Here is a 27121-nt window from a genome sequence, read left to right on the forward strand (position 1 = left end):
GATGATGTTATAGTCATTACATAGTACTCTAAAAGGTCATGCATATCATTGTTTGTTCGACAATGGTTTAAAATAAGAGGAATATAGTTCCTAGTGATACGAATAGGCACTTAGAAATGTAGGCGGCCCAGTAGTTCGGTACTTTCCATATCCCCCTGAATAAGTCTACAAACAAAAGTAATACTAAGCACCGTTCTACGGTTAGATAAAGTTGGTGTATTATTTAGGAGAAGGAGTCTACTAGAGTAAGGTTGTAAAAAAATGTTTGCATCCCATTTAAGGCCCGTAAAGCAAATATTAAAAAGGATTTTTGGACAGACTCTATTCGGTCTATATGCACACCATCTTGGGGACTCCAAAGTGGTTAGCAGTATTCCAGGATTGAAATAAAGTCTTTGTGACATAGGGAAAATAGAATTCCCTTGACCACCTTTTTATAAATCCAAGCATTCTCCTGACCTTATTCACCATGAATGAAATGTGATCAAAAAATTAAAGTTTTGGGTCCAGAAGGACGCCAAGATCATCAATATGTGTAATTCTAGTCAACTCACAACCACCAAAAGTTTAAGTGGCATACTGTGGATTGGCCCTATAGAATGTCATTATTTTGCATTTAGCGCTATTTAAGTTCAATAGATTTTCCCAACACCAAGTTTGAAAGGCGTCAATATCCGTTTGTAAGTCTGAATTGCGTAAAATATCGCAATATTTCAGGCATAATTGGACATCATCTGCGTACATAAGGACGCGCGACTTTGTCAGACTTAAAAGAGAGCGTTAATAAATAATGTAAAAAGCCTTAAAAAAGGACTCGTTGTGTCTTACCACTCAGATAACTCGAAATCCAAGTGAGAAGTACAGTACAAGAAGCGAACAGTCTGAAGGATATTTCTAAAGCCAATTTTAACGAACGATGTTAGCTCCAAAGATTTTTTTCGTAGTAATCCTGCGTGTTATAAATCCATGCTGACATGGAGATATAATCGATACAAAAATGTTACAAATGGGGGATAATAACGTTTTCGAAAAGCTTGTGGATAGCGGACAACTTGAAGATACCTCTATAATTGCTAGTATTTGATTTATTTCCCATTTCTTGAAGGGGAATAACAAATGATTTCTTCCAAATAGGTGGGAAGTCAGTAGTTTCCAAGAGTAAGGCAATTTGTGAAGTGGTCTCCACAGGGCCTCTGAATATGTCGTTTGGAAAAACTGGGCAAAAGGATCGGCAATTGCCTGATCAGTGTTTGCCGTAGAATTTTCAAATGGTAGCGATGCTGGGTAAGAAAAGGATTTACGCTTAGTGTTAACAAAACTATATTATTTTAATATATTATTATATAATTATATTATTTTTCAAAGTCTGGACTTCTTATTAAACCAAGGAAGTTTATTGGAGTTCGACGGACAATGTAACGGAACACAAATATAAAAGAAGAATTTAAATGCACACTAAAATAGATGGTATAAATATCGAGCAGAATAAACAGAACAAGCAAAACAAAAATAAAAAACAAACAAAACAATAAATAATGAAAGCGTAATTTATCATATGCGCTTAGCAGAACAAACTCGTCATTTGCCCAAGTTTTCTAGGCAAATTTCTGATCGACATTTGGCCCGCTGCTGTTCCTAATCTTTGTGCTTTATTGGTGCACACCTTCAATGACTACAATCAGTCAAAATATCATTGGTATTCAAAAATAACAAATTATTTTATAGGCAGTGATGAAAACTGACCAAAAAAAATTGTGGAACAACTCGTGTGGAAATCAGCTGTGTTGCCCGAAATAATTCAAAGATTTTTGGTTTGATTTTAACAATGTTTTTGCAAATTTTGGCAAATAACGACATTAAACGCATTAAACGCAATAACCGAAATTTAAGATGCAATGCTCCCTTTGGCGTCCACAGCCTCTCTGTCACCTTTCACAACGCCCCGGGCAATGTACACGTTCTCCTTCACAAACTTCATAAAACTGACGACTTGTTTGCTGGTCTTATGTTTCCTCCTAATAAAATTATTTTTAAACGTATTTTCACATTTCACAAAAAGTGTTCGGGTCCAAAATTGCCAGGGACGATGAAAAAGGTCCCAACACAACACGCTTAACACGCTCAAGAACAAAAACACTTTTAAACTATTACTATAACCATATAAGCATATAAAAACAAACCGAAAAGCGCTTGCTAAAAAATAAGTTCCAAGAAAATAATAATTTTTTTTCGTACCATGACAACCCTTCGCTCGGAAACTAGAACAGGTTCGGCGGATTTGCAAAACTCCAGTAGTTTAGAATCGAAGCGATTCTGAGATGCCATAACAAAACAATTTTTAAAAAGTCAAATATATTAGTATTAACCAAATCTGTTATGCAACAAAGCAGAAAGTTTCCGTGCTTTTTTTGCGGAACTTAACAGAGAATTAACAGAGGGAACTAAGATTCCGTGCAAATCTTTCGTTAGTAAAAATTGGAACAGGTCTGGGAAACTCGAATCCGTGTGAATCTTTCGGAAGTGAAAACTGGATCAGTATATCTGCCAAATGGACAGTTTTCAACCAATCCAAATGTTCGTAGGTCACTGTAGGTACGACCCACTCAAGAAGACTAAGTGTTAATTTGAAAACGATCGGTTAACTTGTAGTCGAGTCGTCCACAGTGATAAATAAGAGTTCTTAGGTCAATCCATTGACTCAAATTAAGGTTGAGAATCTTTTAACACAGATGTAATACATGATCCGAGAGACTAAGACTAAACACGTATCTGACTTTGACTATACTTTTCAACTATACTTTTTTGAATGTCTTGCGAGTCACAATGAACCAAAACTTCCACACCATAAAACAAAGTCGGAACAAGGACAGTTTTAGCATTTTTATTTTAGTGCATATGAACGGACGGTCAGATGGACATGACATGGATTCGGCACGGATTCGGCATAAAAAGTGTCCCTAAAAGTTGCAAAGATTGCCAATTGTAAGGTTAGGTATCAGTTGTGTTAGCTGTGGAACGGCAACTATTGAAGTTGGCCAAACCAGCCAAACAACCTTCGTGTAGCCCGACTACAGAGCAACAACCGGATGAGTCTGTTATTGTGCCAGGGAAATCAGTTTTCTGACTTTCGTTTGTACGGTTAGACGTGCGTGTTCCTCATAATTATAGTAAATTACTAAACTCACATTGGTTTGTGTGAAGGTGGAACTAAGCTAATAAATACATAAATAAATACTTTAATTGAATACATTAATTAAATACATATTTATTGTTGTTATATATTGTCAAAGAATTTTTTAGAGATTCGTAACATGTATATATTTTTTAAAATCAAAGATTAGTTAAACGAACATATTGACAACTATAATTTACGTTTCTAAACACGCCTAAAAGTGAATTTCTTTTAAATATGTTTTAGAGGAGCTAAAAATGCTACAGCCACGCGAAAGCAACAGCAAATCGGATCGTTGCTTAAAAAATGACGGCGCACTTTATTTCTGTAGTGGAATGATATACTTCAGCTTTTTCAATAAAAACATGAGCTTAGCTCTGTTAATTACACTCATATTAACTATATTCCCTATTGAAGCTTCCCAGACAATCGGTGAGTTTGACCAAAATATGTACCTTTAACTTTCGTAATGTTTTCGCTGTAAGCCTAATACATACATACATATGTTCATACATACATACATATGCTGCTTTCGGCAACCGGTAATGCTTTAGAGCCTGAATTTCTTTTGAGACCTTAGAGCTTTAATAACTTATAATTAAATATAAGATAGAGATCAAATAAATTGTAGGCGGTGACATTATTAAATGGTCCAATGAGCAAATCCCTTCGTGCTCACAGGTGTTGTGAAATTTGTTTATCGCTTATATGTGTAAGATATTATATGTATGCATTAAGAGCTTCAACGGGCTAGCGCATCTACCACGCACACGCGAAAACCAGTTTTAAACTGGTACTGTGGCTGAATTTGGTATTTGTGGGAATCTCAAATAAGAAACAAGAGAGGAAATTAGCTACAGAAACTCGATGTTAATATGCCCTCGTAGCTTTGCAAAACAATATTAAAACATGCTCACCCTTGCAGATTGAATTATAATTTCAGTCAGAAGTTTGCAATCCGACCTTATAAAGTATATATATACAAAGTAAAGTATATATATATATATATAAATATATATATATATGTATATATTGATCTGAATTACTAGAAGAGTCAGTCTAGCCATCACAGTCTGTCCGTCTGTCCGTCCGTTTCTAAGCAAAAGTCTCTCAGTTTTCAAAAGCTGTCTTTCTATTGCAGGTAGTCAATACAAAAAAATTAGGGAATTTAAGGAATTTTTAATTTTTGGCGCAGTTGCAAGGGTATATAAACTTCGGCTTGCCAAAGTTCGCATGGTTTCTTGTTTATAATTTTAATATTATGTTGGTTTGTTAGGGCGCTGTTTAATTTTATAACTAAACTGTGATGTGCCACAATCGGTTTTTGAGAAACTTCGCTATGAGTTTCTCATTGCACTCACGCTTTGCATAAACAACAGATTGTCTCTCCGAACTTGCAATTTTGATCTGATGCTTATTATGTTGTTTTTCCTATGTTGTAAAGAAACCCAACCTAGGTTGCCCAGAATAGATAATTCTAAAGCTTAGTAATTAAGGTTATTGTATGTGCTGTCCGTAACATGGTCAGTCCTAGCTAATTCAAATATTATCTAACTATAGTGATTTTTGTCATTTTAATTCTATGCCGACTTGCTGCGTTACAGGTGCCAAATATTTATATCCAACAGAAGCGGGTCTGAAAAATTAAGACTTAAGCGTGAAATAATCGGATTATATTGATTTAATTGTATGTTACTATCCCAATAATGCATATGTTATACCTGTTACAGCAGTAACATGCTCATTCGAAGAAAGTGTTTTGTTAAACAAACGCCTAGTCTTTTAGCCTAGTCTTTTCGCTTTCTTTCTTTCCAGCTTGTAATCTCATATTTTAAGCTTATGAAAACCAGTTTTATTGAAATTTCTTTCGAAGAGTTTTTTTTATATTTTTAGGACATAGGCACAATCTATTCGATGCCATAGAAAAGACCGATTAAAATAACTAATTATACCCTTGCAGAGGGTATTATAATTTCAGTCAGAAGTTTGCAACGCAGTGAAGGAGACATTTCCGACCCTATAAAATATATATGATCAGCATCACTAGGCGAGTCGATCTAGCCATGTCCGTCTGTCTGTCTGTCCGTTCGTTTCTACGCAAACTAGTCTCTACGTTTTAAAGCTATCTGCATGAAACTTTCCCAAAAGTTGTATTTCTATTGCAGGTAGTATATAAGTCGGAACGAGCCGGATCGCACGACTATAGCATATAGCTCCCATAGGAACAATCGGAAAAATAAATGAAAAAATTATAACTTGGCTGTTTTTTAATTTTTTGTTTAGTTCTTCGGCACTTAGTAATGGTAAAATATTTCCGATTTACGGTTTAAATTTCATCAAAATCGGACGACTATAGCATATAGCTCCCATAGGAACAATCGGAAAAATAAATGAAAAAAAATTATAACTTTTCTGTTTTTTAATTTTTTGTTTAGTTCTTCGACATATGGCAATGTTTAATTATTTCAGAATTATGGTTTAAATTTTATCAAAATCGGACGTCTATATCATATAGCTTCCATAGAAATAAACAAATATATAAAATACCTATCTAATAATTGAGCTGCAAATCATCATAGTTTCAATGTTTTTCAGCATATACTCAAGTAAATCATAATTTAAATGTTTTCAAAAGTATTTAATTCATGCAATAGCTGAAAGTGTATATGAACTTCGGCTTGCCGAAGTTTGCTTTCTTTCTTGTTTTTTAGTTGTCTTAGAAGAATTAAGTGAATATATAGCTTCAAATTGTCAATCATTTCCATACGAATTTAAGAGGAGGCTGATAGGATTGTAATGGTAATAAAACAAACAGGTAAGATAGGTATTTAATCAAAGTCAAGAGTAATTTTGTTCTTAGCAGCATACAAACATTTGCAAATTTGTATTTGATGCCGCCAATGCAGTTTCCTTCGATTTTATGCGTTATACTAGTATACCATTAATGCCATAAGCTGAACCAGCCCTGAGACAGCAAAACACTGAAAAATTAAAAGCCTTTATTAATAGGGGACAGTGGCCAGTCAACAGATTTTGTTTGGGAACAAAGGGAAATCCGAACATGGAACAGGCCTGATAATTCTGATCCAGTTTTCACTCGGAAGTGAATTCGTTAACATTGGCGGGTTTTCCTTTAACATAATCAAAAGGAATAATAATTGCTAGCAAATTTTCTAGGAAAATTACTATTTGGGGAGAAATAAAACAACTGACTACCACTACTGCTCTTAACAAAAGCCTATACTTTTCCTAAGTTTTCCAAGCAAATCTCTAATTAACATTTGGCTCGCTGCTGTTCCTAATCTTTGTGCTTTATTGGTGCATACATTTAATGTCTAAAATCGTCATCAAAATCATTGGTAGCCAAAAATAACAAATTCTACTTATTATAAAGGCAGTGATGGAAACTGACCAACAAAAGTGTTAAACAACTCGTGTAGAAATCAGCTTTGTTGCCCGAAATAAGTAATATGTTTCATTTGCCAGATCTGTCACATTTCACAAACCTTCGGGCAATGTCCACGTTCGTCGTTCTAATGTTTCCTCCTAATAAAATTAATTTTAAATAGAGAAAACATTCATTTTTCTTACTAACATTTTGTATTTTTAATTTTTTGCGTGAATCGGCTGCTTGGCACCAGTGTTGCAAACTTTTCACAAGAAGTGTTTGGGTCCAAAGTTTCCAGGGACGATGAAAAAGGGCCCAACACAACACGCTTTGCACAATATGTACGTTAAATTAAGGGGTAAAAACACTTTTAAACTTAACTTAAATACTGTACAATTATAGCCATATAAAAACAAACCGAAAAGCGCTTACTAAAAATGAGTCCCAATAAAATAATTACTTTTATTTATTTTATTTTTATTATTACTATGACAACCCCTGCTTTGTTTCTATCAAATTCGTTTGGAAACTAGAACAGGGGCGGCGGATTTGCAAAACTCCAGTAGGTTAGAATCGAAGCGATTCTGAGGTTCCATCACAAAATAATTTGTAAAAAATCATGTATGTTACTAAAGGGTGATTTTTAAGAGCTTTCCTACTTTAATAAGAAAGAAACACATAAAATTCAGAATATTATATTATTATATTATATGAATAGTTTGATAGTATGGTCTATATAATTAAATGTTTAAAGATAATTTCATTTAAATTTTGGCATACTCTTTCCAACGTTTCTGCTGTGAACGGCGCCGAATTTAATCAAATGCTTGAAATAATGTAAAAACAAGCAAGAAAGCAAACTTCGGCAAGCCGAAGTTCATATACCCTTGCAGCTATTGCAAGAATTAAATACTTTTGAAAACATTAAAATTATGATTTACTTGCGTATGTTTGCGATTGTTCCTATGGGAACTATATGATATAGTCGTCCGATTTTGATGAAATTTAAACCGTAATTCTGAATTAATTAACTATTACTATATGTCGAAGAACTAAAAAAAAATATGAAAAACAGCAAAGTTTTAATTTTTTTATTTATTATTCCGATTATTCCTATGGGAGCTATATGCTATAGTCGTCCGATCCGGCTCGATCCGACTACCGATCCGATACTACCTGCAATAGAAATACAACTTTTGGGAAAGTTTCATGCAGATAGCTTTAAAACTGAGAGACTAGTTGGCGTAGAAACGGACGGACAGACTGACAGACGGACAGACGGACATGACTAGATCGACTCGCCTGGTGATGCTGATCAAGAATATATATACTTTATAGGGTCTGAACTGTCTACTTCACTGCGTTGCAAATTTCTGACTGATATATATATATACTATAATACCAAGGGTATATTATAGTATAATACCAAGGGTATAAAAAGTGGGCCAAGGTTGCTCCCTTGTAGGATGCTTGAAGTAACTTGAATTCATTTGAGAGACAGACCTTTAAAGAGGAATCCGTTGTGTCCGGCCACTCAGATAACTCAAAATCCATGTTAGAAGATCATACGGCGATATAACCGACCTACAAGGATGTTGGAAGTGTCAGGTAATAACATATTCAAAAAGCACCGTGGAAATACCTTCTAAGTGCTTGTATTTGATTTATTTCCCCTTGTATGAAGGGGAATAACGAAGGACTCCTTCAAAATAATTGGGAAGTCAGAAGTTTCTAGGGATAGGGTAATCAATTTGTGTAGTGGTCTGCACAGGATGACTGTGCAGTAAATAAGGACACAGCCTGGAACACCGTCAGGACCCAGTGAGTAGACTGGGTTAACAATTTGCAGATCAATGAGACTTTGTGTTAGTAGAGACTTACCTAAACATGTGTTTATACTTGGTTTTATTTTTTAACGCATTGATGTGGTGAACAAGTTTCTGAAAACAACTCAATGGGCACATTTTAATATATTGCATGAGTTAAGAGGTCCCGTTTTGCTATTGATTAAATTACCTCACTATGTTTCTAATGTCAATATTATGACTCTTTTATTTTTATACCTTTGTAGATCCTATTCTAATTTCAGTCAGAAGTTTACAACACAGTGGAGTCGCTCACCCTATAAAGTAAATATATTCTTGATCAGCATCACAAGGAGAGTCGGTATAGCCATGTTCGTCCGTCTGTCCGTCCATTTCTACGCAAACTATACTCTCAGTTTTAGAGCTATCTGCATGAAACTTTGAAACAGTTGTCTTCCCATTGCAGGTAGTACATAGGTCTAAGCAAGGCGGATCGGAAGGAAGAATCGAAAAAAAATGAAAAAAAATGTATAACCTTCCTGTTTTTAACTGCTTCTTCAAGATATAGTAATGGTTAAATATTTAAGAATTACGGTTTTAATTTTATACAAATCGGCCGACTAAAACTTATAGCTCCCATGGGAATAATCGAATTATTGAATTTTAATTTTCTCAAAAAATTCTTTTGGACATAGAATTGGTTTTTTAATATAGATTTACGTTTTTAATTTTATAAAAATCAGCAAACGTAATTATACAGATATCATAGGAACGAATGAATAATTGAGCTGAAAATCATAGTTTCAATGTTTTTAGACAAATACGTAAATAAATCAAAATTTACATTTTTTCAAGAATATTTCATTTTTGCAATAGCTACAAGGGTATATGAACTTCGGCTAGCTCATAACATTAACAATAAATAATTTAATAGATGCCAAAAAACGAACTATAAAATATCCTGACGGTATGTCTTTACCGTACTTAATTTTATATTTACTTGGGTAGGGACCCAACCTAACTGAATACTTCAAGAAATAGCAAAAGTAAAACTTTATAACATAATTTAAAACTAATGTATTCATGAACTTCCATTTTCTATCTGCACATCAAACATCAATTTTGTTTAAATTTTTTCCTTTGCTTTATACAACACAAATGTTTGGATGTGTTTTTCTTTTCCTATTGAAATTTTGAAAATCAAAAGGCTTGTAATTGTCCGTATAAAGCAAATGGTGTTCGTCGCATCATGAAACTCTTAAGATATATTCATGTTATTAAGTAAATGACTCCTTTATTTACAGATCAGCCTAATCTAGTGAGTCCAACACCAACTTTAGCAGCGATCCCCGCTGATGGTAAGAATTTTAAAACAATACGAGCTGTTCTCAAACAATTTGCTTCTAAATAAAAAGGTTGTGATTTTCTAATTTTTATAAATATTTCTTATTACATTTTTTTGTATTATTAGTATTATTTGAAATAAAATAAATATCTGTTCATAGTATTTTTAAAACTTTATTAAAATTTATATAGTAAAATTTTAATTTTTACATTATTTCTTATTCATTTTCTTTATTTCTTTCTATGATTTCACCATCTTTTGGAATGTACATTCTGGAAATATTAACTATCTTTAACTTTTCAACTTATATCTGCACAAAATGATTATATCCTGTTCCTATAATGTATATATCTGTCTTTCCCGCCTTTTCTGTTTTCTGTAACTTACATTATATTGTTATGAAATTGACAAATCTCTTCATTGATAAAAAGATATAACTACTGTACTCTTGGTAAATAATGAATCAGGACATGTTGGCGATAGTCATGGGCGATTTTTGACGGTACGCCCAGAAATAGGTGTTTTGACTTCAACTGCTAGGACATTTATTCAGGACGGAATAACTACCGAATTTGCTACTAAGATTGTGGGAACTACTTTAAATAATGGTCGCCTTTACGCACAATATTTACGAAAAAGTTCCAGAATTCTTTATAAAAACGAACATTTGGCACCGTCGGTGGTTACTAGTTGGGTAGGTGAAGAAGATTCTCAGCAAACACCACTATATTTACAAAGCCATAATGACCTATTTAACTCGGATGACACTGACTGGCAGAATATCGATGACAGCCTTGGTGTTCATCGGGGAGAATTTGTGGGTAACACCGATTTTGTAAGCTATCAAAGCACAATACTCAAAGATTTAAGAGTTCCTGCTTATAAGGATGATAAACCTCGCACATCTCTAGAAACACAATCTAGCACCAGAAATATATTAAAATATGACTCGAACACAAAAGACGAAATCAATAAAATGTTTAATGAGAGCGTGTCATCAATAGAAAATTTAGAAACATTCACTGTTAAAAGCAATATTGGTTCTGCTGCAAGCGACTTATATTCTCCCAGGGAAGAAAGAAAACATGGACGTCTGATTCAACCACGTGCTGAAAAAAACATCGAATCCCAAGAGTATCGAACTGCCCACCAACAAGCATTAGCTACTGTAACTTATTACGGATTTGCAGAGTTTACAACAATTGTGGGTGATAGTGTCATTGTTTTTTCGCCCAGTACAACACAAAGCAGCCTGCATTTAGGACACGTTACGTCGATAAAGGGCAGTCCCACTTTACAACCCGAATCAATTCATGACCTAATCCATCCAAATGTGGAAAATTCACAAAATACTTTGTCAACAATTAAAACAACTGAAAAAGTCGAGGTCTTTGGCACAAGTTTAAGTCTTGGGTTGGATATTAGTGATAGTGTGAATGATAAAGAGAGTCATTCCGATAACCTATTAAATCCGAATTCAATCATTTCGTCAAACACAAGATTTAGCAATTTATTATCCGTTGAGGCTGATACAAGTACAGTTTCCCCTCAGGAAGCCGTTTTATTGATTTCTACTAGAGTTGAGGACTCTAAATCAACGTCGAGTGATACTAATGATGGTTTGGAATTACTAACGAATCAAATTGAACCAAGTATTCGAAAGCAAGAAGGGGCAACAACTATATTTATTGATGATGACCCTTTCACTAGTTTCGTTGAGCTTAAGGAACCAACAAGTTTTAAATTCAATTCGGCTGACCAAGAGAAACCTTTTCAAAATATTGAAATATCTAAAAGTGATGATAAAGATTTAGTTTTGACATACCAAACTATTGAGAATGCCATTAACAACAAGAACGACAGTGCGGGTAGTATGTCAGTCATTGAAACAAGTAATATTACTGTCAATAGTATCAATGAACTATGCAACCATACAACGTCACAAGTTTTTCTTACTCAGATGCCTAAGTCACTTGAAAAAAAAAAAGAGGATGGAATTGTTGATGAGGCCAATTTACTTCTCGCTTATGATATTGTAGAAACTACTAAGTACTATTGCATACAAGCTTCACAGTCGGAACAAAAACCAGAATTAAATAGCGTTATTGCGTCCTACGAGACTGTTACAGAGGCACAAGGAGAATTAATGTCGACTGAGTTCATAGATGATGTTGATGAAACTACAACTCGAGACTCAGAGGACTATGATGTGACGACAGAAAATGAATTTGATGGCGAAGATGATGACTACGATAGTGTTACTAATGACCTTGACTTAATATATAAAACTCTCTATACAACTTATACATATTTAACAACTTTCTTTGAAGGTTCTCGCTCTACCATATCTAGCCACACTGAGATTTTAACAAATATCATCTCCTCAACAATTGGGGCTGGTGCTGAACTACAGTTGAACACTTTGATTAATTTTGAAGAGAACAAGAATATTGAAAGTACAATTCGAGAAGGTGACAATAAATCTATAGCTTTAGTATCTAAGTATACTATACCGGTTGAGATTGTTAGTCTATTGACTCAGGAAAATAAAATAAATGATGATGAAAATAAAAGCATTAGTGCTAAACAGATAACCACTACTGATACCGATGACTTCAAATATAGTAAAACTTTATACACCACATATACATATTATACATCGATTTTTACTAATAACGAAACTGAAGTACAATCACGAACTGAGGTGGTCACAAATTATGTGACTGACAAGATGCCGAACTCCCAAATCAATACATCAATTGAAAGTGATTCCCAATCCATTAACCAGCATTTTTCAGCATCAGAGTTTCTTTTAGCAGAGCACGAAATCGAAAGGGAGGAACATAACTTTGAAAAAGAAGTAAATTCAAGCAGATTAAGTAATGCTAATCGAGAAACTTATATTACGAAGAATTCGTTTGAAGACCAAGTGAGCTCGGAAAGTAACACGGAGGAGATTATACCATCAGCAACGTTTCTTCTCCAAACAAGTTTTACAACATTTACCTTTTATACAACAATGTATGTAGGCGATGACACAAATATTATCAGTCGTCTAGAAACAGTAACCAACGTAGCCACTGAAACTTTGCAACCTACAAAAATATTAAATTTAGAAGAGTCTTCATTGCCTATTACTTATTTTACAACGTTTACTTATTGGACTAAGCTAGCTAAAGATGGCGAGATAACGACACTAAGCAGAGAAGAAACGTTATCCAATGTGATTCAACCCACAAACGTGACTTTAATAACTGTTGATGATTTATCAAGGACAAAAGATACAAATTTAATGCAGTCGATTCCGAGTGATATCCAAACGCAGAACCAATCGAAAGCCGAAAGCGGTAAAGAATTGATTTCCACTGTGACTGATCCCAGCTTTCGTTCTGACATAACCACATATTTCACAACATATACCTATTACACAACTTCATACAATGTCAATATGACAATTATCGATTCGCGTTTTGAAACTCTTACTAATGTAGTGACATCCGGAGAAGTCTCACTTTCAACTGCAGACACTTCGGCAGTCGATCTGATGATTAAACCTAGTCAACCTGTTACTGGAATCGAATACAAAAGTATACCTAGTACACCGAATGTTGTTTTGTATGATTATAAACAAATAATTGATGCGGAAGAAGTAAGCACTTTGTATTTTACGACAGAAATTGTATCTTCACTAAATAGTGATGGACATGATGTTGAAATAACTAGTAGCACCTCGAGGTTGCACATTGACGAATCTAAAAAGTCTGTATTAGCCACCGTCTTAGATAATATTTCGGACGCTAGCTTATCCAGCCTGAAATTGTATAAGACGGGCTTACTAAGACTTATTGAAGGTAAACGAATTCAAAATAGTACAACTACCTTATATCAATCAAAAGTTATCGGAACAGTCATAGATAATCGATACGCGCAGATAATTGAAAGTACATCAAGTTTTTTCTTTGAAAAGTCGAAGTCTGAAGATGTCTTGCTTCCGACAACCGTTAAAAGCAACAATATGGCAACCGAAACCCTACATTCCACTGAGATATCAACGCCTTTAAAAAATAAAAATGACGATGAAACAATATCTTTAAAAGACCAAAATAACTCAAATGAAGATTTAGATGGTAACATTGACGAGTTGACGACGCCACATAATACGAAGCGGCCATTCGCTCCTGTAATAAGGCCTTTTGCCTCACGAAACCGGCCCACATTCGCACCAAAACCAAAAACAGTAGTCCCAAGCAGTGCGACAATTATAACTAGATCGGACATCACACCCACTATTACAGCAACACCTGCTTTAAAATCAGCCGGTAGATATACTTCTTCGCGAAGGGGTGTTATATCCAATGTACCAATTAATCCGAACGAGTCAAGTTTATCCTATGGTCAGTCATCAAGGCGTCTGTTTGGGCGGCCAACTAAGTCTTTGACTAGTTCAATAGATTCGAATGCGACTCAGAAAAACCGTTTTGTGTCATCATCACGGGCGGTGGTGGCTTCCAGACGACCCAATATAAATATTTCTTATCGTTCATCCAGTGTTCCAGGTTTTCGTGCGTCTGGAATACAACCCATCTCGAGGCTACGCATAAAGCCAACCAACTCAGGGTTGGTACCAAGCGATAGGTTGGCACAGTCTACAAGTTTAGCCAAAGAGCTAAGTTCAGAAAGTAGTGGCGAAGAGGAGAATTCAACAGATGAAGTAAACGAAGAGGATGAAAACACCAGACGAACTAACAATCCACTTCTGAGATTTCGGCGGCCTATAAATGGGCCCATCGGATTTACTTCGGGATTACGTCAGAGTACTGGCAGCTCTTCAGCAGTTTCTCTCAGACGAAACCCATTAACACCCCGGTCAAAAACTTCGACTACAACAAGCAGCACAACAACAACGACGGCCAAGCCCCGTCCTCGAAGCTTTCAGAGACCTGTTGGTCTTCAGCCAAGATCGAGACCTCAAAACGCCCTTTTCCCACCACGAGGACTTTTCCAAAACGTGCAGAAGGAAGAAAGTCTTAAGGAAGTAAAGTCAAACGATAGTGAAAATGATTCTGAACATGAAGACGATGACGCCAATAACGCCGAAGATGATGACTTGCAGGAAAATTTTTTCCGTAGCAAGCGGTCTATCCACTTTTTAGCCCGCCCTAAAATTGGAATGAGAGTACGTCGGCAAGCCGATACAGTTAATAGAAATAGATTCAGATTTCGTCGACAAAACCAAACAGCGCCGCTTACAAAACAAGAATCAAACCTCCCGGGCTCTGACGATCGTACTGAAACCACATCGATTCCCCGTGATAAATCAAGTTCCAGATTCGGATCAAGATTTCATTCTCCACAGGGACAGCAATTATACACACAGACAACTCTAGTGGACTCAACGACAGCGACCAACCATAGATCGATTCGTCCCACTAGACCAACAGCGAAACGTTCGCAATTTACGCTGAGAGAAAAAGACGCCACTTTAAAAAGCACTTCACGTTCAAGTTCAACTAATAACTTCCGACGTCAACCGACATCTGGAAACGCTTCAATTAGACGTCCTGTTGCTTCCAATGCAGGGAATTTAAGCAGCCGTCGGTTAAAGAGCTATGTTGGCTATAACAACCAAAACAATGGAGACCACGGGCGACTCCCAAGTACGCCGCGTTCCAGAAGTTCGAACTCTAATGCATTAAATAGGGGAAGAGGTCGTGGCCGAAGTCGAAACGAATACTCCGCTGACTTGCAATCCATTGAACATGAAGTTCAAACTATTACAGTTACACATTTTATACCATCTGAGGTCACGGTACCAGTAGTCAGCGGCCACGTAACTGAGTACAAAAATATTGTCACTGCTAAAACCAGCACTGAGCTTGTGGGACCAAAAGAATATACGCAAGTGTTAGGGACAAACGGATTGAGTTCTACTTACTTAAATCGAGAAGTATCGAGCATAAATATTGCTGGTGCCACAGAGCACACAAAATATTTGCTGCATGAATCCATCACAAGCTCGGTAATTTTTACACCAACCACAATCCGCGGGAGAAAGACATCTTTCTCACATATTATTCCATCTACAGCATATTCTGTAGAGTATCTAGTAACTACAATACAGCCTCAAATTTCTGACAATGCACCCCTTGCTAACATATTGCTTTCCCAGCTACTTTTGGGAAATTTAAATTTACCCGCCCATCCAATAATAGGTGCTGTCGGGCAGCAGCCAAGTGCTGCATCGGCCCTAATACCCACGTCTGTTGAGCCTGTCACTGAATATCGCACTCACACCTCCACATATGTAACTACAATATTTGATGGGAAGTCAACCATTCTTCCAGTGACATTTCAAGGAAAAAAAATTCTAACTACTGTCTATGACACTACTGCACAAACAATTACAGCTACAGAATATAGTGTGGATACCATAGTGAATACCGTCCCCTTTGCTCAGAATGTACACTCTGTTGCACCGGCTGCACAGGTAAATAATTTATTGTTGCAACAGTTACTTCAGCAACAACAGGAGTCTTTGTCATTGGTTCAAGCGATATCGAACACTCTACCACCACAAATATTTTTAAGTGAAAACCTGCAAGACTTGGACGATGTTCCACGATCGTCCATAAAACCTGATGGCATCGATTCAGATTTTGCCCCAATAAGCAATGAGTCTCAGCTTACAAAAAGCCAACGAAAGAAATCCCGAAAGGCAGGCAGTGGGCACAAGCGCAGTAAACAAAGTCATACAGTTGCGGAAAAGCCAGACCCAAACGTAGTAACACTTTATGTTTCGGGCCGTAGACCAGGCGAATTTAGTACAGTTCTGTCAACCGTAGGAAGCGAGTATGATCACTCAGTATCTTTGCAAAAGAGGCAAGTAATTTTAAAAATTCAGCCTACCGTTGCTTCTATAGGTAACAAGGAATATTTTTACTACACCGAAGAGAGTGAAGATTTAGGAAAAGAAGAAGATCATCTATCAAAAGATCAAATTGCCTTTTCGACGGTTGAAGTTGGATTTAACGAACTGAGCGATCGAACTGCATCTTTAGAAAGCATTGTAGGGGATGTGCATCTTTGGTATGCAAACTCGAGCAGACAATCCGAACTGTTGTCGACAACAATCAATTCAATAGTGGTTTGATTTCTTCAATTTATTTCAATTTGTTCATGAATTTTTCCCTTTTACAAAATTCGCTAGCCCAGCGTTAATTATTCATTAAATTTGATAAAAGCGAAATAAGACCCTCGCCTTTGGAAGACAGCCGAATACTAGTCAACGATTAAAAAATTATCAACAGGAGTCTTCTTCAATGCCCAACTATGCCTGATTTTAAACAATATAAACATTATCTTTGCCTACTTTAATTCATTATGCTTACATGTCTTTACACCTTTAAATGAAATTAATTCAATCTAAACATTAAACTACATTAAAATATACATTTCTGTTAGAGTTAAGCTTATTGCCCGGAAGCTTGCACTAAATAGCGTCATTATTCCCATTATTTTGACTGTCACCTTAAAGTTTACAGTTAAGTCCACTCAAATTGGCAACCTCTTTATATTTTGTAATAAAAAGTTAAGATTAAAATACAACAAATGTTAGCATTTTAAACATTTTTGAAGTGCATATTACAAACATGTTACCGATCCGAAAAACATTGTATCTATAAATATACCTAACATATATATAAAATAACGAATTAGGTACAAATAAAAAGCCAATGAATTTGTAAATCAACAACTACTTTCTCCTTCCGCATTCTTGGGACCTTTTGGAATTTAAATTACTCGATTTTCTGAACATCGTAAAAATAGCTCTTTGAGAATCTGCAAATATAGTCTTAGGAAGAAGACCATATGGCGGGTACCATAATTTAATTTATGTAGTATAACGTTCTGATTTATTTTAGGCAACTGGTTAGCTAGTTTATTCATGTAAGTGTTATTATTTTTTGGTAATAAATATACAGTGGCCTAGTTTCACAATACCAATATCGAAAGCTGAATTATATGTACATATGTAAAAATGGAAATTTATTCAATGTGTTCTACTAACTTCTTAAAAATGTACATACATATGAACAATAAAAAGTAATTTACTATGTTTTTAAGTGTCTGCGTTCATTTTTTTAAGGGAGTTGATTATTTGAAGCATTCATTTATGATACCTATTCTGCAATAATTTAACGGAAACAATATCTTTGTTCGGGACCGGTTCAATATATATATATATATAAATAAAAGCAAGTACATTCTTATATTGATTTCCGTCAGCGCAGTTAAGATTAAAACTGCCAGTTCCAAAAAATATGGTACTTTATTTTTAATTACTTTCTTATTTTAGAATCAGATCAGTTTTGCAAATATTCAGAACTGAACCTAATAAAAAAAAATTAAAACTTAAAACTTTTTTCGGAAAAGGTAATGGAAACTAATAAAGGTATGTTTATGTTTACGTTTATTTATGATTTATGATTTTTATGATTTTTAACCAATTAAGAACCTTTCCGTACACCGAAGAGTGGTTCCAAGGACACGAAGAAAGTTCCTTCCTACATATTTAAAATATTGTTCAATAACTGTTCTCAAAACGTTGAATATGGCTTTTCATCTTTATTTTTTGTATACAACCACAAAAAACACATAGAGCAGGTGTAAAACTCGATTCCCCAAAAATGTAAAGATATATATATGTTTGTTCGTTCCTTGCTCTCTTCCTATTTATTTACACTCAATGCAGCCGACAACGCCCATAAAAATTAAAATTATTTAAATTGTCTTTTGGAACCAATTTAGCTTACAATCGAAAAAACGTTTCTAGTATCCAAGCACATAGCAGGAGCAGGACAATCCAATATAGGTACTTACAGGATTATGAAAATGAAGTTTTGTATCGCTCTGATTCGGAAAAAGCAATGGATGAGGCCAGATACAAACTTGGCACTCACGTTATGTCAAATGGAGTAGAACTAATAATTGCTAGTGAAAAAGGAAAACCTATTGAAAAGATATTGGTGAACTCGCAGCTAAATTCAACAACACAACATTTACACAAGCCCTTCACTCTGGCCCCAAGCACGCTTACAAATCAGATGATTTTAACATTGCCTTTAATTAAACAGGTAATACTTTAATACACCATATCAAGAATATTCAAATGTCGATAATTCATCCCATAGGACACACTTATTGTTCCCGATCATTCATTTATCACAAAAATTTGTCTTACCACTTACACTTATCGCACAACCTTTGTTGAAAACGGAAGCACCAAAGTGGCTAGCAAGGAAATGGTTATATCAAACAGTCTCACGGAAGAGCGGAAGTATCTTCACGCAAGTAATCCGATAGTTTCAGAAGTTACTTTCTCAAGGGTAAGCAAAATGCATAATATAATTGTATAAGCCAATTAATTGATAAATCATTTTTTAATGCACTTAGACCCCAGAGCTAGTTGTTGGAATGTTCCCAACAACTTATCACTATTTTAACACGATAGACGGAGGCCAAGCGGAATTAACCCCAATAGTAGTCACATCAAAACATACTATTGTTAATACAATCACGAGACCTGGACATCTTTTGACTTTCTTACATTCATCCAAAGAACTTTCGCCCACCATAAATACCTACTTCAGTAAAATATTGCTTACCAAAACCGTATACAATGGATTTCAATCACCGACATATGTTACAAGCAAAAATAATCTAACCCAAGTTGTTATCACAGAGTCAACTCCAGCAAAAATTTCAACCTATATTTATAGAAAAGGAACACATTGTGATTCAATTTTGGACAAAAATACTATATCAAAAGAAACTGAAGATCTGATTATATACTCAACTACAACCTTATTAGAAACATTAACTTTTTGTTCAACCATGTTTAGAAGTAGACTGACTGGAACAGCTTCATACATTGATACTAAAAGGACAGTCTGTAAAAGTGATCCAAGTATTCCTACCCAACACGAACAGCTTCTTACTCACGTTATGAAAAATATTGTTACTAATACTGTGAGCAGTTCTTTGTTTAACTCAGACCTATTGGTTTCCTTAAAATCCGAGCTTATGCTTAAAAAGGGAAAAAACCAACGCCCAACTATTGTTACAATGGCCACTTTGTTGGGAGGTGAAATCGTTCAAGTAACTGCCATGAATATCATTGAAACACCAGATACATTGAATAGTACTGAGAAAAAATTATACTTTAGCTCTAAGCAACCAAACTATTCTAAAAATATCAGCAAGATTTTAGAAAAAACAGCCCTTTACATGAATCCTATTTATGAGAAAAATAATACATTATCATCATCGGAGTCTGAAAACAGTGAGATCTACATAGAGGATAGTACTAAGCCAAAGCCTGGACAGTATAGTTCTTTTGCATCCTCGCAAGTCAGTGCAAGCGGGAACGTAAATTTAGAACGATTTCGCCCAATGCTTAATGTCGTAGCCCACCTTTTAAAAAAACAGTTGAATTATACACAAAATCTAGAAAAAAACCGCCAGACATTTACTAAAGAAACAAAAAATAGCAAAGCTTCTTCCAATAAGGGTTCTGCAAATGATACCCAAACGTTATCTGCAACAATGGAAAATCCAGTTTACATTCCTTTACAACAAAATGAAAGTGGTACAAGTAAAATAAAATACTTGAACTCGAGAGTCATAGAACAAGAAAATGCAGATAGTCTGGGCAAACTAAGAATTAATAGCTTACATATATACCCACCAAAAATGGACGTAAAGAAGAACTTTTTAAGAGCTACTCTAGCCAAAATGTCGTATCCCCGAAATTCTGTAGATACAGCAAAAGTGTATAGCAATGTGTTAGTTAATACCGGTATTCCTATTAGACCTGGTGAGGTTATAACGGCCAGTGCTAATGTTATTTTTGGAAGGCCAAGCATGGATATAAGTGTTTCTCGCACTAAGTCAAATGGCAATACAACAAGCTATCATCACTCAACTGAGTTAACATCATTGTACTCTGGTATTCCCTTCCATTCCACTATGTTACACAATTCTCTTTCAAATAACAAGAGGATTGTGATAGAATATGCCAGTATATTGAAGCCTCCACCGCTACCTGTAAATAGGCCAATACTACTACATTATCCATCCACATTTCAGTCTCAATTGGATAGAACAGTTGGCAGTCACAGGTTCTCACGCATTGATTTGGTACAAAAATATTCAAGCAGTGATCGTTACTCTTCTCAACCAGCAATAAGCTTGAATTCAGCATTTTACAGCAATCAAATTTTACACATTTTTCGAAATCCACAGATATTTGATACAAGCCTACCAGCTAGTAAAAATTATTTTAGCATGTCAAACACCTTTGACTACTCTTTTGTAAATGATTGTTCTCTAGACAAAATAAAACCAACCCTGCCATACAGAACGCCCTTAATTGCTTCTACATTTACGGCGCTTCGACAAGTCAACATGAAAAATGACGTTCTTAGTCATACAGTTAATATGCATGCCCGCCCACTAACATTTAAAGGGGAATCTGAGAACATTCCGTATGCAACAGCCGTACGAGGACATATTAATAGCTTTTTATTAAATCGCATCAAAATACCTATAAGCGACGCTAAGATTGATATTCAATTAACACACAACCATAAGAGGCTCTTTCCCGTGGAGTATAAAGATGTAACTCCGAAGGAGGCTTTCACCAAAATTAAACTACAAAATGTTAATTTAATTAACTCAGAGAATGCTCAGCATGGCTTTTCCCTTGAAAACATGAAAAAACAAATCGGAACAAACAAGTACACTTCTTTCTATAGAAATGAATTTCCCTCTCAATTTACTTTAAACTTGATAAGTGCGAACGACTCGTACGGTACATATGGTAACCCAACTATGGATATCAATGGAGCAATTCATGAAAAAGTGAAACAAGGTACTGTGCCAGATCAAAAAGCAGAGCACTCAAATGAATCTTTGAATTCTGTAAGGTTCAACTTTACCAAAAAGTATGATCATACTGAAAAGACAATTTCCAATAAATTAGCTTCATTGCCTAAGAGTAACGAAAAACGCACAAAATATGTTGTGTCTTCATACAAAAAGCTTGAAACCAGCCATTCAAATAAGGGGTTTCAAGCCACAGGTGAACAGTTTCATATAGGACCTTTTACGGAGTATACAATTAATCCTGAAACTTCTAAAATGGTTCCGAGGATAGACATTACGAACACTGTTCACTCAACGCATTCGGGCTCTTTGCATCTTGTCGGACGGCCTCAACTAAGATCAATTTCATCTAAGGAGTCGAAGTCCCTTAGGTTTACGTCGAACGACGACCTTAAGTTAAAAACATCTTCAGTGAAAACTATTAGTAGTCACCAATACAGGTCCATCATACCAGTCACCAATGTAAACACGTTTACATTAATAACAATACGAGAGCCGCTTTCTGAATCTAATAAAATTATGAATGGTTCGACCTTAGGAATAAAATGTCAGTTCAAAGAGTGCAAAAATAATTTGCTTAAAGCGTTAAAGGACGATATCAAAATACTGGAACCATCTGAAATGTTACAGGATGAAAATAGTTCTTTTTCAAAAAAAACAATGGAATGGGATAAATTATCAATGCATGTGAGAAATTCGAAGACAATTAATCATTTGATTTCAACCTCTTATACACGGAATGCAACAAATTATTTTAATATATTAAAGCCCACCAAATCGAAAAGTATTGGTACAAAGAACTTATCTGTAATCATAAATAGTTTCGATGTAGACCCAAAAAATATGTCCATTGGCCACGCGAAAAGCAAAATAAAAGACTCGATTTCTATTAGGCTACAGAAGGTACTAACATCTTTAAGAACATACAAGCAGTCACAGATCAGTCAAATGTCTAAACATTTCAAGGAATCCGACTATCTAGTGCAGCCATCTAAAGACATAATTGGACCCAGTTCCTCAAGGGCTGTTGATATTATTCAAGAGCAAAGTAGTCTTAGATATTCGAAACACTCTGATTCAAGAAACTATTCGAGCAATCTTTTCATTTCGGACTCCAACGCAGATGGGGTTAGCTATGCTTCCAGCGAATCAAACAGTATACAACTGAGTACCGGTATTGTTGATTCCCTTGCGCAGACGAATTATTCAAAAATAGTTTCGGCGGGTGATTGCCATCCCCCATGCAGGTCAAATAAAAATGAAATTTGCGTTACCTTTGCTAACTATACAGGAACTTCAAATGTTTGCGAGTGCCGACCAAGTTTTGGACGCATGTTTCCGGATCGCCCTTGCAAACGTATGTTTTTCGATTGATTGTTTTGTAACTTTGACTTTCTTGAACACATATTACAGCTACTTACACGTACGAAATGAAGATTCAAGCATACTGGGCGGGAAACCATTCACTAAAGCTGAACAACGGCGTAAAAAGTAACTCAACAGTCGAGTATCGTCATATAAATAGAGTTCTATTAGAAGCCGCTGATCGCATGGTAATGCAGTCCGATTACAGAGACATATTTCATGGAGTGCAATTAAGAAGCTTTTTTTCTGAAAAGGATACGTTAACGGCTACATTCCTTCTTCAGGTGAGCTAAACGATCAAAGCAGAACGAATTTGTTTTTAATGTATAAAATATAAATAATAATAATATTTTTTTGTTAACAGTTGTCAGAGAATAGCGATGAGTATCAGCTCACATCCATATTTAAAAGATATCTACGTCAAAGCAACTTTAGTATTGGAGGCACTGGATTTTACACTCCAAGAAATGGACAAGATGTATTGGCTTTCAAAGGTTATTATTTAGAACCCACCTGAAAACTTAAGTTTACTTTCAAAGCTCTTTCCGTTTTAGATTTTGACGAATGTGGTAATGAAAATTATAACGATTGCTCCATTAATGCTCACTGTTTTAACTTGGTTGGCAGCTACACTTGCAGCTGCAAGGAAGATTATGTGGATACAGCCGATAACGCTTTATACCCAGGGCGCCATTGCTCGGAAAATATAATCGGCTGTGATTGGTGTAACTTTAAAGGCAAATGTATAAACGAGTCCGTCGACAAAATGCAGCAGGCAATAACTACTTGCAAGTGCTATTCTTGGTACGCTGGGACAAAGTGCCAAGTCAACATAAAGATTATAATGATCTTTCTTTTTACAAGCGGCACAATTTTGTCTACCTTGCTTCTATTTTTTTACTTACTATTAAAATCAAAGCACGGCAACTTGAAATCAAGCCAACTTTTTGCTGCTGGTTCCCATTTACATCCCAGCATAATAACATCAACCGAGGGTTGTCGACCGAACAACCGAAAAAAGGGATCCAAAAGTGAATTTGGGCAGTGCATGACAGCCATGTCTAAAAAGGTAGTTTTAAATATTTAACAAATTGGATTGAGTAATTCATTTTTGTTTCTTTTGTAGAAATCCAACGGTGTGATTAATACTAATTTGAAGCATGTTGTACTTCAAAAAGCCAGTACGACACGAAACTGCAAGGCTTTTTCAGTTTGTAATATTAGCAACGGTTCCAGAACAAGAAGAGAAATTGAAGAATTCGACTTTTCTCTTAGTAGTTCCGACTATGGTCCTGGTGATAAGGACCAAACCGACCGCTCTCTTACTCTTATGATTCCTCGTGCAAAGTTTCGAATCTTTCAAAACTCCTTTTTGAACCATAGTGCTTACAGATCAACTGCTGATAATGAACAGCAAAGTGTAGTTCATGAAGATGATGTTAACCTGAGTGCCTGCCGACCTACTGCCATATCTTTTGCAACTCGTTCAAAATGTTCAACGTCGTCTGATAAACACTTATATAGAGGCATCATTACGCAAAGAGCTGATCTGGTATCTGCGGGCTTTGAGGTATCTGCCGTTGTTACCGATAAAAGTGTATTAGAAATTCCAATGTAAGTCGCTTTCTCCTTCATTACTTCCAATCAGGGTTTGAAAACGCTTTACATTACTTGTTTGGCTTTAACATTTCTATAAGCCCACGCAAAGCAACACTTATATCAACACAAGCAAAAGCAATGTTTCTAATTTAGCCGCGAAAGCTTCAAAAGCAACAGCCCACACTCTTTATAATTTGTAAAATGAAACATTTTTTAAGGCGGCCAGATTGGTGATTAAACTACACCACTGAAACAAAACCTAGTTATTTTGAAAAAACGGAAGTATTCTCGTATGGCTACTGAAGGCTAAAATCACAATACTTATTGAATATTTATTTTTTCTATAAAAAGAAACACTTTCAACATAAACAAGAAAGAAAGCAAACTTCGGCAAGCCGAAGTTCATATACCCTTGCAGCTATTGCATGAATTAAATACTTTTGAAAACATTTAAATTATGATTTACTTGAGTATATGCTGAAAAACATTGAAACTATGATGATTTGCAGCTCAATTATTAGATAGTTATTTTATATATTTTTATTATTTCTATGGGAGCTATATGATATAGACGTCCGATTTTGATAAAATTTAAACCATAATTCTAAAATAATTAAACATTGCCATATGTCGAAGAACTAAACAAAAAATTAAAAAACAGAAAAGTTACAATTTTTTTTCATTTATTTTTCCGATTGTTCCTATGGGTGCTATATGCTATAGTCGTCCGATTTTGATGAAATTTAAAACGTAATTCTGAAATATTAAACCAACACTATATCTCGACGAACTAAACAAAAAATTAAAAAACAGCAAAGTTATAATTTTTTTTCATTTATTTTTCCGATTGTTCCTATCGGAATCCTATGGGAGCTATATGATATAGTCGTCCGATTTGGCTCGTTCCGACTTATATACTACCTGTAATAGAAAGACAACTTTTGGGAAAGTTTCATGCAGATAGCTTTAAAACTGAGAGACTAGTTTGCGTAGAAACGGACGGACAGACGGACATGATCGGACTATCGTTTGTGTGTGTTGTTCTTGTTCCAAAACTGAAAAGTAGCCGCTCTTTTCAGTCGGCCGTAAGTGCTGTTTTTTGTGCCAGCAAAGCATTAAAATTATATCTATAAAAAGGAAAAATTATTAGTAGCGCAAAAAAGTAACTGAGTTAAGCGAATTCACAAATGAAAACATGTCCTTTATATTCATTTATTTACTAGAGTACATGATGCAACTTCCCTTAATGAATCATTTGATGTTGGCGAAAATAACACGAGCTCTTTAAACGAGGTAATTTTTTAACACATATACTTAAATGTAGACACCATTTATAAATTTTTTTTTAATCAGGATGCCAATACAATGACTGAAAGAGATTTGGGTTCAACCTTTTTGTTACCACATACACATCTTTATAAGCCCGACAAGGTATGAATTGTCAGTCACCTTTGAAATTTAACATGTTGCGTATTTAAATAATTTCAGATACCGTGTGATTTGTCCGGATTTAGTTCGTTATAAACATCTAGTTTTTAGAGATTTATTAAATTTATCGTTAATTATAAGTACCTAAATCCTAAAAAATAACTTCGTTAATTAGATGCGAAACAGGTCATTAAGCATAATGTTAATAAAGTTAAGATAATAAATCTGGTAGATAAATTTCGCCACAGTAATAATAATAACAATAATAAAATAATAATAATAATAATAATAATAATAATAATAATAATAATAATAATAATAATAATAATAATAATAATAATAATAATAATAATAAGAATAATAATAATAATAATAATAATAATAATAATAATAATAATAATAATAATAATAGTAATAATAATAATAATAATAATAATAATAATAATAATAATAATAATAATAGTAATAATAATAATAATAATTAACCGGTTAGTGTTCAAATTATCTGTTTCTTCGGCTGTGCTCGTGGCTTATTGGTGCTTATTAGTTGTGCCCTTATAATATATAAAATTATACCTTTCTAGGTAACAGCTTTATAGCAGCATGACACCATAATGCAAAACAACTCTCGTCTCTCGTCAATTATACAATCACCCCCGCCAACAAGGTAGAGTTTGTTTCACAGGCTAGAAATACCTATTGGACCACAAATCCAAAAAACATTAGAGATTATTGATTTCGCTGTAACAAGAGAGTGCTGCGAAGACTAATACAAACTGAAACACTTGCAGATCTGTCATCACCTGTTCTCCTGTGCGTTTTCGACCAGCCACAATTTCTAAAACGACCCACTGCCAAAAACTCTACGACCCACCCAAATAATCACATTGAGTCGCTCCCACTAGAAAAGCGCTGACTGCGCAGAGAATAGCAAGCCCAACGATCTCCAGCCACCAAAGAAAGACTAAAGACAGCTTTTCGTAAACTTTAAAAACCTTTATTAAAAGTAAACAGTTTTCTCCCAACTGCTGCAAATGTCCATTCTATGTCCACAGATAGATAAAAAAAACGGT

The 27121-nt window shown here is 35.0% G+C and overlaps 2 protein-coding genes across 6 annotated transcripts; both read left to right on the top strand.

Moving 5' to 3' along the window:
* Window positions 1–3104: 3104 nt before the first annotated feature.
* LOC108145288 lies at window positions 3105–17460 on the top strand. Of its 5 annotated transcripts, none has more exons than XR_005977434.1 (4): window positions 3105–3201; window positions 3419–3604; window positions 9670–9780; window positions 10142–10229. XR_005977434.1 is itself a non-coding variant. In XM_041708672.1 (4 exons), exons 2-4 carry the CDS (start codon window positions 3430–3432, stop codon window positions 16858–16860), a joined length of 6948 nt encoding a protein of 2315 aa, XP_041564606.1. In that variant the 5' UTR covers window positions 3114–3201; window positions 3419–3429; the 3' UTR covers window positions 16861–17460. The 5 variants fall into 5 exon arrangements, 4 of the variants coding, with proteins under 4 accessions (XP_041564606.1, XP_041564607.1, XP_017126091.2 ...); XM_041708672.1 differs by having other exon boundaries at window positions 3114–3201; window positions 9670–9723; window positions 10142–17460; XM_041708673.1 differs by having other exon boundaries at window positions 3121–3189; window positions 9670–9723; window positions 10142–17460.
* A 1303-nt stretch (window positions 17461–18763) lies between these two features.
* LOC108145289 lies at window positions 18764–26285 on the top strand. The gene is made up of 10 exons (XM_041708675.1): window positions 18764–18844; window positions 18991–19096; window positions 19164–23013; window positions 23070–23305; window positions 23386–23515; window positions 23576–24090; window positions 24148–24635; window positions 25844–25913; window positions 25974–26051; window positions 26109–26285. Exons 2-10 carry the CDS (start codon window positions 19013–19015, stop codon window positions 26142–26144), a joined length of 5487 nt encoding a protein of 1828 aa, XP_041564609.1. The 5' UTR covers window positions 18764–18844; window positions 18991–19012; the 3' UTR covers window positions 26145–26285.
* The last annotated feature ends 836 nt before the right edge of the window (window positions 26286–27121 follow it).

The sequence above is a fragment of the Drosophila elegans genome, unplaced genomic scaffold, assembly GCF_018152505.1.
Source record: "Drosophila elegans isolate 14027-0461.03 unplaced genomic scaffold, ASM1815250v1 contig_349, whole genome shotgun sequence".
Taxonomy (NCBI): domain Eukaryota; kingdom Metazoa; phylum Arthropoda; class Insecta; order Diptera; family Drosophilidae; genus Drosophila; species Drosophila elegans.